This window comes from Malassezia globosa (assembly GCF_000181695.2).
Source record: "Malassezia globosa CBS 7966 chromosome Unknown mgl_sf_2.1, whole genome shotgun sequence".
NCBI lineage: Eukaryota > Fungi > Basidiomycota > Malasseziomycetes > Malasseziales > Malasseziaceae > Malassezia > Malassezia globosa.
The window spans coordinates 362,789-375,146 of NW_001849872.1; the positions used below are offsets into that span (position 1 = coordinate 362,789).

General features: G+C 55.3%; 8 protein-coding genes across 8 annotated transcripts; 4 read left to right on the forward strand and 4 right to left on the reverse strand.

The window, feature by feature from the left end:
* Positions 1-452: 452 nt before the first annotated feature.
* MGL_1005 (uncharacterized protein) lies at positions 453-773 on the forward strand (the record flags this gene model as incomplete). The annotated part of the gene is made up of 1 exon (XM_001731685.1): positions 453-773. One exon carries the CDS (start codon positions 453-455, stop codon positions 771-773), a length of 321 nt encoding a protein of 106 aa, XP_001731737.1.
* Positions 774-921: 148 nt separating this feature from the next.
* Positions 922-1,427, reverse strand: MGL_1006 (uncharacterized protein; the record flags this gene model as incomplete). Its single annotated transcript, XM_001731686.1, has 2 exons — positions 922-1,193; positions 1,337-1,427. 2 exons carry the CDS (start codon positions 1,425-1,427, stop codon positions 922-924), a joined length of 363 nt encoding a protein of 120 aa, XP_001731738.1.
* Positions 1,428-1,911: 484 nt separating this feature from the next.
* On the reverse strand, positions 1,912-3,630 carry MGL_1007 (uncharacterized protein; the record flags this gene model as incomplete). Its single annotated transcript, XM_001731687.1, has 1 exon — positions 1,912-3,630. The coding sequence occupies one exon, from the start codon at positions 3,628-3,630 to the stop codon at positions 1,912-1,914; it is 1,719 nt and encodes a 572-aa protein (XP_001731739.1).
* Positions 3,631-4,911: 1,281 nt separating this feature from the next.
* On the reverse strand, positions 4,912-6,291 carry MGL_1008 (uncharacterized protein; the record flags this gene model as incomplete). The annotated part of the gene is made up of 4 exons (XM_001731688.1): positions 4,912-5,822; positions 5,892-6,095; positions 6,178-6,199; positions 6,247-6,291. The coding sequence occupies 4 exons, from the start codon at positions 6,289-6,291 to the stop codon at positions 4,912-4,914; spliced, it is 1,182 nt and encodes a 393-aa protein (XP_001731740.1).
* A 588-nt stretch (positions 6,292-6,879) lies between these two features.
* Positions 6,880-8,511, forward strand: MGL_1009 (uncharacterized protein; the record flags this gene model as incomplete). The annotated part of the gene is made up of 1 exon (XM_001731689.1): positions 6,880-8,511. One exon carries the CDS (start codon positions 6,880-6,882, stop codon positions 8,509-8,511), a length of 1,632 nt encoding a protein of 543 aa, XP_001731741.1.
* A 990-nt stretch (positions 8,512-9,501) lies between these two features.
* MGL_1010 (uncharacterized protein) lies at positions 9,502-10,182 on the reverse strand (the record flags this gene model as incomplete). The annotated part of the gene is made up of 1 exon (XM_001731690.1): positions 9,502-10,182. The coding sequence occupies one exon, from the start codon at positions 10,180-10,182 to the stop codon at positions 9,502-9,504; it is 681 nt and encodes a 226-aa protein (XP_001731742.1).
* A 509-nt stretch (positions 10,183-10,691) lies between these two features.
* On the forward strand, positions 10,692-11,102 carry MGL_1011 (uncharacterized protein; the record flags this gene model as incomplete). The annotated part of the gene is made up of 1 exon (XM_001731691.1): positions 10,692-11,102. The coding sequence occupies one exon, from the start codon at positions 10,692-10,694 to the stop codon at positions 11,100-11,102; it is 411 nt and encodes a 136-aa protein (XP_001731743.1).
* Positions 11,103-11,151: 49 nt separating this feature from the next.
* MGL_1012 (uncharacterized protein) lies at positions 11,152-12,331 on the forward strand (the record flags this gene model as incomplete). The annotated part of the gene is made up of 2 exons (XM_001731692.1): positions 11,152-11,828; positions 11,965-12,331. The coding sequence occupies 2 exons, from the start codon at positions 11,152-11,154 to the stop codon at positions 12,329-12,331; spliced, it is 1,044 nt and encodes a 347-aa protein (XP_001731744.1).
* Between the last annotated feature and the right edge of the window lie 27 nt (positions 12,332-12,358).

Genomic DNA, 12,358 nt, shown 5'->3' on the forward strand with positions numbered 1-12,358 from the left:
ACTTTGTGTTACACTGTAGATTTCATGTATGACACAGGTCGCTGCCCAACTATTTTACGGCGCGCGTTCTACACGGCGAGGCGAACCATGAGACGCCAGCGCGTGGCTCGAGCGTCACGTGATTTACAGGTGCGACGGCCGGGCCGTGATGGAACGGATTTGTCACCAAGGATTGCTTTTCTGCCCCTAACATACATCATGACTGTTCTCACAGGTGCTTTCCGTGTGGCTGCTGCCTCGTCGGGCGCTCGCGCCATGCTGATGAAGCGTGCAGCTGTGCCGGCTGCCATGCAGGGTACGTATGAATGGTAACAACACACGCACCGATGCACACACGGAGATGGGTCAACAATACGATTCACTCTCTCATGTGTATGTGTGTACCTAGGTGTGTTTGTGTATTCCACTTTTGGTACATACGTGCATTACTTACACATCACTTTCTAGCTCGCATGTACTCGGCACACAACGAAACGTTCGAAGAGTTCAATGACCGTTTCGTCAAGTTCTTCGAAGGTGTTGAGGACCAGTTCGAAGCCCAGCGTGGCCTGAACAATGCATTTGCCCACGACCTTGTGCCGTCACCAGAGGTGATTGAGAGCGCCCTCAAGGCCGCTCGCCGCGTGAATGACTTCTCGCTCGCTGTGCGCATCTTCGAAGGTCTCAAGTTCAAGACAGAGAATGACAACCAGTACAAGCAGTACTTGGAAGTGCTGAAGCCACTGCGTGAGGAATTGGGTGTACCACTGAAGGAGGAGATCTACTCTTCGTAGATGGTTGTAACTATTCACCACTGACTGTGTAGCCATCCTGCCATGTCTCTAGATCTTCATTCTGTGTGCATGTGTGTATAGGAAAAGGGAGACGATAGACACATTGCCCTGAGGAATACGGCGCGGCATGACGATCGTGGTACGGCAGCTACTTTTTTCTCAAGTTACGCTCTAACTCAAGGAATGCCGCGAGTGATGGGTCGGCCGGTTGCGCTTGCCGTGCCTCTCTGTCTTGGGTATGACGCTCGTTCTCTAGTTCGTCTGCCGACGCATGAGGCATAGGCCCTAATCGCTGGATGTCCCATTCGTCCGCTGTGATGGGCGGGTCATAGTCCCGTAAGCGACTCCGGATGTCTTGCATCGCTTTGTTGTGCTCGTCCACATCGTCGGCATATAGCGTGTATACACAATTGACGCACCCTGAAAGACTAGTTAGTTTCACGATGTCATCCCATGCATATGTAAGCATGTGTGGCATTCATCCGCGAGCCGCTCCATGCACACACACACACACACACACACACACTCTCTCTCTCTCTCTCTCTCTTTCTCTCTTCACGTACCTGATTGGCAACATTCTTCCGGCCCAGGAGGCGTTGGCTTTACAGGCACATCCACATCTCTCACGCGCAAAGTGGTAGGACCTCCATCCATTGTACGAGCTCCCTCCTCGACTGCTTCTTCTTGCTCCAACTGCTTCTCTTGCTGACGCTGCCGCTTGTGGGCCGGCATATGAGACCAGCGCTCTAACAGGTCTCGCCCCAAATCTGAGGACATCAGTCTTCATCGTTCGCGTAACCATCTACGCACATTGATCGTTCTGGACCTGTGTATGGAACAGCGCTTTTGGCGCACTCATAGGATAGGGTCGTGTCACATTCGCAAACAGATCGCGGCAGTTCACATTTGCTCGCAATCGCGCACACAGCAGGAACGCACCACTTAGCTTGCGGTTAAGCGAGTATGTCTCTGGAGGCGGCGGGCGGAGTCGTTCGCGAATCATCACGGGAATCTGCTGCCGGACACGATCCGTGATGGTTTGCTTTGCAAACGGATACGGCACGGGGGCATCTGAGCGGAATGGTTCTCCTAGTGTTAGCATCGACGTCACATGCGCCGCGCGCATCGTCTGTTTCGGTTAGTATTTGGAACATAGGAGAAGAAAGACGGAAGGTGGGAAAAGGAGCCCCTGAGTCCCCTCCTCGCACATACGTACCTCTGGTTCATTCCCACTCAAGTAGCCAATGTCTTTGCTCCAGCGCTCACACATTACTCGATCTCCCGATACGGCCGCACGTAGTAGACCCAGCCACATAGTAATAAACTCGCTCGAATAAGCGCGTGTAGCACCAAAGTCAATGAGTTGAATCGCTTGGCGGTCTGCATGGAACAAAAAGTTTGTCCAGTTTGGGTCTGTCTGCATCATGTGCCAGTCGAAAAGTTCACGCAGACTCAGCTCCATGACCGACTCGGCAATCATGTCGCGCGTCGTCTGGTCCAGCTGGGCCACCTGAACGAGTGGGCGTCCGCGCATGAACTCGGTCGTTAGCACGCGTCGTGTCGAGAGAACATCAACGACTTCTGGCGCTTCAAACCGCAAGCGTCCAAACGGACGCGACATCGTATCCACATGCTTGCGGAACTGGCGGCCCATCTCAGCTTCGCGCATATAATCGCATTCTTCTTGCAGTTCTTGCTGCAGCTGACGCACCGAGTTCTCGAGGAACAATCCCCGAGGAAGAAGTGCCGATGCCGTCAACAACCACTTGATGTTGGCCAAGTCACTTACAATCGAGTCTGCAACACCCGGAAACTGGACCTTGACAGCGACACGCTTGCCGGCAAGGTGCGGCTGTGATGGAAATGGATCAGCAAGGACCGCACTGTGGACTTGTCCAATGGACGCAGCGGCAAAGGGACGCTCGTCAAACGATGCAAAGTACGCGCGCCATTCTGAGCCAAGTTCCTCGCTCATGACCCGCTCCAGCTGCCACGCCGGCATGTAGTGTGCAGAGTTCTGCACACGGAGCAGCACCTCTTCTACTTGTGGTGGCAACATGTGACTATCTTGAATCGACAGGAACTGACCGAGTTTCAGAGCCGCACCACGCATCGTGCTGAGCTTGTCAACGAGCCGCTCGACATTACGCGGAGACAAGAACAATGGCGCAGCACTTCGATCACCAGTTGTACCCGCATCGTCTTGGTGCGCAGTAAAGCCCGAAGTCGCTCGCCGCATGTATTCACCAGCTGATCCCCAAGCTAGACCAGCGCCTAGACTCCCATAATGGAGGAGACGTCCAATTCGCGACGACGGGACACGTGTAGCACGAAGTGGTTTTGTGCGCTCATTTGCAGGATCGTAATTGTCCCATGACAACGAAGTCTCGGTAGAAGATGTGGGTGAGGGCGTTGGAGAGGACGAAGATGTTGACGAGGCTGTTGCGGGTAGGACAGAGGGGACGTCAGAAGTCAGCTGCGGAGGTTGTGAGGGGGAATATGCTGGTGACGATTGCAAACTTGTTGGTTTAACGGGTGCTGATGCCGATGATGTAGGTGGTGGCGTGGCGGCCTTCTCGGTCGGCATCGCTGCCTCGGTTCGTTGCACAGTCGGCTCGGTAGGCGCATCTGCCGAGCCCATGCGCGCAATTTGTCCACTTGGCGCCTTGTCGTTTCGCGCCTTCGAGGGCCATGGCGCCGTTTGTTGGGCAGCGGTGCTGGACGCCTGGGTTACGTCCGTCTTGGCCAGGACCTGCGTGGGCCAAGGACGTGGAGGTACTGTGGCTGTCTGTGCAGCTCTGGACGAACAAGCGACTGACTCTGTGAAATGTAGCAAGACTTTCGCGACGAGTGCCATATCCGCCCAAGACACGACATCGTTTCGGTGGCGCATTGTCTATGCTTGTGAGCGCTTCGCCTGTTACTGGTCGCCGACGAATTTGTCACCGACTTGACACGGCGTTCGTTTTGTGTCGTCCCCAAATCGCCAGCAAGGAAAAAATGCGATCGGCCAGTCGCCCACTCCGATCGGTCATCCTCCGTGCGCCGACCTTACGTGCCAGTCCACGTGACACAATTGACTTGATCACCGCTCCACTGGAAACGAAAGTGCACGGATGTAAGGGCAAACCGTGCATGCTTCAGACAGCGCACCGCATGTAGGTAAAATGCCCTATGTCTATTTGAGCACCCAGTCGGAGTATTCTGGTTTGGGGGCTACTTGTACCCTTTTTCTGCCCTTCTTTTCAGGAGATACACGCAGCATCAAGACTTTGTTAGAAACCACAAGGTGTTTGGTCCTGACTAGATTTGGTGGATAGTTGCTAGGCGTGGTATAATGCAGGCAGATACACTGATGCACCGCCCACAGTCATGTAGCTAAGGGTCAATGTACAAAAGCATGCGAAATTCAATGCTCCGTCATGCCAGGCGCTAACGAAACATACGATGCTGTTCTAGACGCGGCGCGCATTATGACCGAAAGAGACAGCGAGTGAAGGTTGGAGCATCGAGATCATTGCGGGAAAAAAAGGGTCATGGCACAAAGTCGCCAGTTTCATGACCCAATGATGCTGAATGTTGGTTCTTTGACGGGGGCTCGAGCCAAATGGATGGCTGATCCAACACTTAACCATTCGATGGGATGCCATCGTGCACGCTATTAAGAGTGCCATGTCCGTTTGAGATACGCACGATGGACACGATGAATGGAACCTACTTGTTTTCACGATCAAGGACGCAGCATCTGCACACGAGTCAGGTGTACGTCTCAAGAATGTGGGACACGAATGCGCATGCGCGTTGCTTATTGCTAGTCAATATGTAACAGAGGCTACTGTGCAGTTCGGACCGTTTGTTATCACGACGGAAAACGAGGTCTTGGGGCCTGTGATGGACTTTCAACATGCACGAAATGGCATTGAATGTGCGTGCATGTAGGACTCTGAGTTAGTGAAGCAGTTTCCGTGAACAGTAGCAGAGATTTAACGGCGAGTCGCCTAGGGACATGACCGGCCAGCAGAGCAACGATCAAACAAGCAGCACGCACAAGCCTCGACGGGCACGGGCGCGACTGTTGAAGCAACTCGTGCAGTGTGCTTGCTTGTACATAAAATGCCAGAATCCACGCTACTTACGCTTATCTACCAAGGCGCTCAAGCGCGCGTGGTCCTTGCTCATACCATTCCTGTCGACCGATCCAGAAGCTGTCTCGACCTTTCATAATGTCCGCTAGGACAGCGCCACCCAGGAACACCATGTGCTTCCGACGTGGTGGATCTTCGATGCGGATCTTCAAGTTGCCAAGACGAGAGCCATCACCGTGAAGCACGCGTGATAGATACAGCTGCTTCATTTCTTTTTCGAGGCGGCTAGGCAAGCCTGGATACATGCTGCTGCCACCACTAAGGACAATGTGCTTGTATAGTTCAGGACGCACATCCATTGCAGCTGTCTGGATTGTCTGGAAGAGCATCTCGGCCATACCTGTCTGCTCCAAGCCAATGAGATGCGGCTGGAACAAGCACTCGGGCGCCTCAAAGCGCTCTGAGCCCACACGGATTACACGTCCGTCGGGAAGTGTGTACGTCTCAACCAGGGAGGTTGTTTCATCGGCAAGGCGTTTATCGAGATCGAGGTCGTAGCTCACATAGCATAGCTTCTCCTTGATCTGCCGCACGGTTTCAAAGTCGGCAGTTCGGTTGAATGCATATCCACGAAGCAAAAGGAGCTTGATCAGGTGCCGCGTCACATCGCGGCCAGCCACGTCCAAGCGACGCGTCAGATGTGGCATGGCAAAGCCCTCATACACAGGAACAATGTGTGTGACGCCATCGCCGCTGTCGACGACAACGCCCGTTTGCAACCCTTGCGCATACAGTGTGAGGACGGCCTGGATCGCTACGTATACGCCATCGAAACCGTACTCTTCAAACATGATGCGGCACATTTCCTCGCGGTTCTTTTTCGGGTTCATCGGCGGCTCGGTTAATAAGATCTTGCGCCCGCGTGGGTCAATGCGGAGCTTCTCGTCGAATGTGTAGTTCCAAACTGGCGTGAGTGAGCAAGTGTGTGTGTGTGTGTCAGAATGCTTCACATGTTGTATTCACTCATACGTACCGTGCCGCATTTCTTCAAAGTCCTTGACAATGCCGTGTTCCATAGGCTGCGTGACTTGTAAGTATGTGCGAACAGCCTCGGCCTCCTCGCCGACCATCAGGTCCTTCACTTCAATACCCGTCGCTGATATGGCATCACGCTCTTCCGTCCGCAGAATGGGCCGACCGACGATCGACGGAAACACATGATCAGGGAAATTCGAGCCTGGCATGTCGTGAGTATGTCCTGTTCTGATTCCTATGCACTCGCACAAAAAGCGAGTGCGAGAGTGTCTGTGTGTGCGCACCTGCATAGCCTACTTTGACGAACTGCCGTGTTTGTTAGCGATCATACTCCCTTCTTCCTTTCTACGTACTCCTGTTCCGTTATCAACGACTACGGGGGTCGTTATGTCACCCATGATGAATGTGTTGCGTGGGTGGCGTGGCTAAATGTAGGTGCAATTTCAATATGGCGGTTCTGCTAAATGGCTCTCTCTCTTACACTCTTGATTGTTCCACTCCCCCCCACCCACCTGATCTTTGCTCATCCACACAGCCTGTGCATCTGACTGATGCACGGGCGTCGGAACGACCTGACCCCTCTTCCCCTTCCCCTTCCTATTCCCTTGCCGTCTCCACCGATATGCTCTCAACACGGCAACACGTGGCCACCACGTGTAGAGCTGTCCTCTCATCGACCATCACCCACCCACCCCGTCTAGCATGTCGGAGGACGGTCTGGACGATGAGCTGATCGCACTTGTGGGCGAGGACCGATCCAGCCCAGCACCACGCGCATCAGCGTCGCCAGAACCATCGAAGGACCGGCGGTCGGCTCTTTTGACAGACATGTCAGACGAAGATGCTGATGGCGATGCGGACGGCGAAGAGGAGCCAGCGAATCTATATCCACTCGAAGGCATCTACAAGGATGAAGCAGATCGCGAATGGTACGTATATGGAACGAAAAAAAGAAGATTCTGACACATATGCGCAGGCTGCTGAGCATGAATGAACTGGAAAGAGAAGATGTGCTGACAGAGCGCCGCGATGAAATTTCTCGGAGGCAACAGCAAGCACAACTGGCCGCCATGGTGCGAACGCAGCAAGCGGCGGCGGCCAGTAAGTCGCGGCGCCAGTCATTCTCGTCGTCATCTAGAAGCAAGACAAAGTCGTCGTCGTCTTCATCATCATCGAAGCTTTCAGATGCACAGCGAGAGAAGCGTCGACGCTCTGACGTACGGCGCGAACTAGAAGATTTGGATGATCCATTCGCGGAGGACGAGTCTGATCAGGATGTGTTTCGCGAGTCTGATGAAGAAGATGGCGAGGAGGAAGAAGAGGATGCTGGTGATAATGCAGGGAGTCGTCGGATGGCCCGACGGAAGCTGGCCTCGTCATCGTCGACAAAAGCCGACAAACTCAGTGAACTGCGGCGCAAGCGCGCGGAACGTGCGCATGGTCGCGCGTCTCGTGCAGGTGATGGCCATGTCGATGACAATGACCAAGGCGACGATGACGACGACGACGACTATGCGAGAGGGGTCCGCGGACCGCCTCGTCGACGGCGCCGAGTGAGTTTGAGCGACAGCGAATACGAGAGCGAGTCGGACTACGAGCCAGCGTATTTGCCGCGGCGCGCTCGTGAAGAGTCGCCTATTCTGTCGGCCAGCAGCAAAGAGCCACCTTCGCTTGAGCAACTGAACAGTGTGCGAGTAGGGCGCGACGATTTGGAGCGCTTGCTGTTCCTTCCGAACGGCACCGACTTGGTGCGTGGCTGCTTCGTCAAGTGCTCGTGGGGTATGCGGGAAAGTCCGCGTGGCGGGAAAGAACATGTGTACCGGGTGCATCAAATTCTCGATGTTCAGCAGCGAGACAAGTACTATGATGTGAGTCACGACCACGCAGGTCGCTGGATGAACAGCTATGTGACATTCCGCTGGGGAGGCAAAGACCACCATGTGGATCTCCGACCCCTAAGCACACAACGCATCACTGACTCGGAGCGGCAGCGCTGGATCGCTGCGGCCGGAGCAGATGCGAAATTCCCCAGTGCCGACGCATTTCGATCGAAGCAAATGCAGATGGAGTCTGCCCTCAGCACCCCTCTGACAGAGGACGATATCAAGAAGATGCTGGAACGCAAGCGTGAGCTACGTCAAGCAGCTGAGTCCCTCGGTTTGCATGTGACGAGGCTGTCGAGCGACTCGGCGCCGTCGCAGGCCGCCGGCATGCCATTCTCCACAGCGGGCAGTGAGGGCTCAGGCGCTTATGGAACAGGTGTTAAGCACTTTGATGAGCATGCGATGGCGCAGATCAACGAGCGCAATCGTCGCTTGGACCGCGAGAGAATTCAGGAGGCGGAGCGTCGTGCGGCACGTGCAAAGCGTGCCATGGTGTCGAACGCCAGTGCCACAGGTGCCGAGACGGGCGCTCAACATGACGCGAGTGCTACCGTCAGCACAACAGGCGTGGATTCAGGTGCAGGTGCAAATGCAAGCGAGAGCGCAAGCGCTGCACCTGACGGCCAGGACCACGCAGGATCCATGCCACATGCCCCCGTGTCGGCGATCCTTGCGTCAGCACCAGCTGGCTCCGCTGTCGTGCCCAACATGGAGGTGGACTTGGGCGACTTTTAGGCGTCGTCGTCCGCACCAGCTGTGATGTGAGCATCGTCGTCCTCGTCGTCGTCGACATTGACGTCGGCAACGCCATTGTCATTCCGCGTTTCATCGCCAATGCCATTTGCATTGGCGCCTGCGTGTTTGCTGCTTGGCTGGCCACCAGGCGCGCGTCGCTGCTCGCCGACTTTGAGGATCGCACTTTGCGGAATGACGCCACTGGGATTGAGAAACTCGAAATCAGGCCCCACAAACACGTCCAAATAATTCAGCCACTTAGCAAACTCGGACGTCTCTTCCTCCGTGCGATAGATTTGCTTGTAGATCCGCTCCTTCTTGAATGCATCCATCTCCTCCTGGAACATGACATAGTCCACTGGCTCGCGCTTCCCACTCTCTGCATCGGGCGGCAATGGCTTACCGCTCGCGGTGCGCGCGGCAATCGTACGGTCGATCCGCTCGTTGTTGTGTACGACTTTCATATTGTAGCCGCCAAAGAACGGCTCCACGAGCAAGAGACCGAGCCCAGGCGCCTTTGGCACATGGATTCGCGCAGGCCCATACGTCTGTGCGACCAAGGACGTCGGTGCGTTCGTACGGCCAATCAACACAAGCAGACCGATCATCTTGCGGATTTGATGTAGCATGAATGATTGCCCGTGGAATTGCACCGACACCCACTCCGTGCCATCGATGAGGCATGGATCAGAGATCGTCAGCTTCTTCATCACTCGGTGTGCACTGCGGTCGCGGAACTCTTTGCCGACGGTGTAGTTGTGAAAGTTGTGCGGTCCTGTGTACTGCGCAAACACATCACGCACGCGTTCCAGCGTCGCGCGGTCCATGCGCCACTTCCGCTTCGCCTGCATGTCTTGCGAAAAGTCGCCCGCCGTGCCATGCGCGCGCCAGAATGGATGGTTCAGCAACTCGCTGTCCCGTACTGCTTGGACAGGATCGTCCCAGGGCATGACGGGCGAGCCATCCTCGGTCGTCGGCAGCGGCTCTGTGTCACCCAGATTGAGGCGGCGCAGCATCTTCCACATTGCGCTCCATGGCTTTGGGCGGTAGAAATACATAGGTCGGAAGCAAGTATTCGTACAGACGCGAGTCACAGCTCGTTCGGGCATTAAAAGCACTCTGCACACGGCGCATGCCCCAAATGCGGATCTGGTCGGGCAGGAGAGAGTTCACGTACGTCGTGAGTGTCTGGTTCGGCGGCAAGTTGGGTGGATCAAGGATCAGTTTGAGTGTGAGCAGGTTGCCTGCTGCATGCACGCCGCGATCTGTGCGAGCTGCCCGCTGCAGCTGCACCTTGTTCGGATTCACGGCATTTTCCTTCGATACGGCACCAGCACGGCAAAATGCTTCAAAGATATCGCCCTCAATGGTCTTGACGCCAGGATTCACCTGCAGACCAGAGTAGTCTGTGCCACAGTAGCCGAAGAAGAGCGCTACTTTGCGTTTCTGCAGGCGTGTGGACGCGCCTTCGTCATTCGTATCAGCGGTAGGCGACGGACCCGCTTCCTTCCCGGTGCCTGAAGCCGCATCTTCCTTGGCGCTGTCCCCACCGTGTCTGTCGCCCGCGCTGCGGCCACTTTCGTCTGTCTCTAGACGTGCGAGCTTGGCACACCGAACATCGTCGGGCGTGTGTGCACGCTTGTCACCCAAGGCTGGCGGGCTAGCACTCATCTGCAAGCGACACAAAGATGCAATTCGCCACGCACGTCGGTATACGGACCACAACCACACTCTGCAGCCGGTCGTGCTCGTGAAGCAGGCATGGATTTTTTCGAGTCCACACACACGGCTACGAGAGCCGCAGGCACGAGTGTGTTGGACGCACGTGATACGTCGTGCGTTCCCTCACTCACTCACACTCTTTGTTTCGTACACGCACTTTGTTCCTCGTGGTAGGTCATGCTCCACGCGCGTCATGTGGACCTAGTAGGCCGACCCATGTGACAAGGGTCTCTTTCGCCCAGCTAGTGTTGCCATCGCCTATCCATGTGGACAGAGCAGCGGACTCGTTCGGGGGTAGTGGGGGGGTGGAGGGGTATTATTTTTACATGACTACAAATTCTTCCTTCTTTCCAAAGCGCCCCCCCCAATAGGGCGAAGGTGTGAGTAAGTGTGGGCATATACCAATTTCTCGAACGAAGAAAAAAAAAAGCCGTTGCGTTTGAACGACGCATCTCGACATGTCGGCCGCTGAGGAGGCCAAGCAGCGAGGCAATGAGCTGTTCAAAAACGCCAAGTACCGCGAAGCGGTGCAAGTATACACAGAAGCCCTCGCACATGAGCCCACAAGCGATGTTCTTCTGCTGAACCGATCCGCCGCGTACATGGCACTCCATGAATATGCCAAAGCATTGGCCGACAGCGAGCGTGTCGTGCAACTACAAGCGGCAGAACCAAGTGCTAAGGCACTGCTGCGTCTATCCAAATGCCAGCTTGGAAGAGGAGAACCAGAGCAGGCTATGCGAACGCTCACACCTTTGCTCGCCCACACGGCTGGGACTGATGCCGAGCAAAAGCAAGCACATGATGTCGATCTTCAGGCGCGTGAGCATGCAGCGACACCTCACGACGATCGATGCATACTGTCGTGAGAAGAACTGGACTCTTGCAAGCATTGCGCTTGACCAGGCACAGAGTATCATGAAGCTCACAGACGCCACGTCGCCGCGTGCTTGGCAGGTCAAGCGAGTTATGCTCCTGCTGCAGCGCGGACAGCTAGGTCAGGCACAGACGCTCGCGATGGACATATATCGCGCGGATCCATCCGACACAGGTGCAATTATGCTGGGCGCGCGCATCCTGCTTGCGAACAATGACGTGCAGAAAGCATTGCAACAGTCGCAGATGGCACTTCGTCTGGACCCTGACATGCAGCAAGCGAAGCAGTTTTTGCGCAAGTGCAAGGCGCTTTCCTCGCTCAAAGACGAGGCGAATGCAGCATTCAAGACGAATCGCACGGACCAGGCACTTGCCAAGTACGCAGAGCTCTTGCAAGTGGCCGACCAGAATGTCGAAGTCGATGGCGAGGCAAAAAAGTTCAAGTCCGTCATTCACTCGAACCGAGCTATTCTTCTAAGCAAGATCGGCCGGTACAATGAAGCCATCAGCGACTGCACACGCGCGCTGCAGCTCGACGCCTCGTTCACAAAGCCCTTGAAAACACGTGCGCGCGCATACCAACTCAATGAACAGTACGAAGAGGCGGTGCGCGACTTTAAGCGGGCTGTCGATGCGAGTGCCGGCACAGCCGAACAGGACACGCTGCGTCGCGAGGCACGCCGTGCGGAGGTGGATCTAAAACGGAGCAAGAAACTAGAGTACGTATTCACGTGTGACACTGGTTCTATGGGGCGCCTACTGCCAGCCAGGTAGGCAGCCATGGGTCACACGCACTGTGTTGCGATCACGAAAGGTACTAACGCATGTTTTTTTTTTTTTTTTTTTTTTTTGTAGCTATTACAAATTGCTGGGTGTGCCAAAGACCGCTACGGAAGCAGAGATCAAAAAGGCCTTCCGTAAGGAGTCGCTCAAACACCACCCCGACAAAGGCGGTGACGAAGAAAAGTTTAAACAGTGCAATGAAGCATACGGTGTCTTGTCGGACGAGCAAAAGCGCCGGCGCTACGACTCCGGTGTGGATGATATGGACGACATGGACCTGGGTGGCGGCTTCGGCGGCATGAGCTCTGGCTTCGGCGGCATGGGTGGTATGGGTGGCGTGAATCTTGCAGACCTCTTTGGCGCTCAGTTCGCCAACTTTGACATGGGTCCCGGGACAACGCACTTTTATGGCCCACAAACGAGCTTCCGCTTCGGTTAGGCAGAACGGCCCACGGCTGCAGGAAAG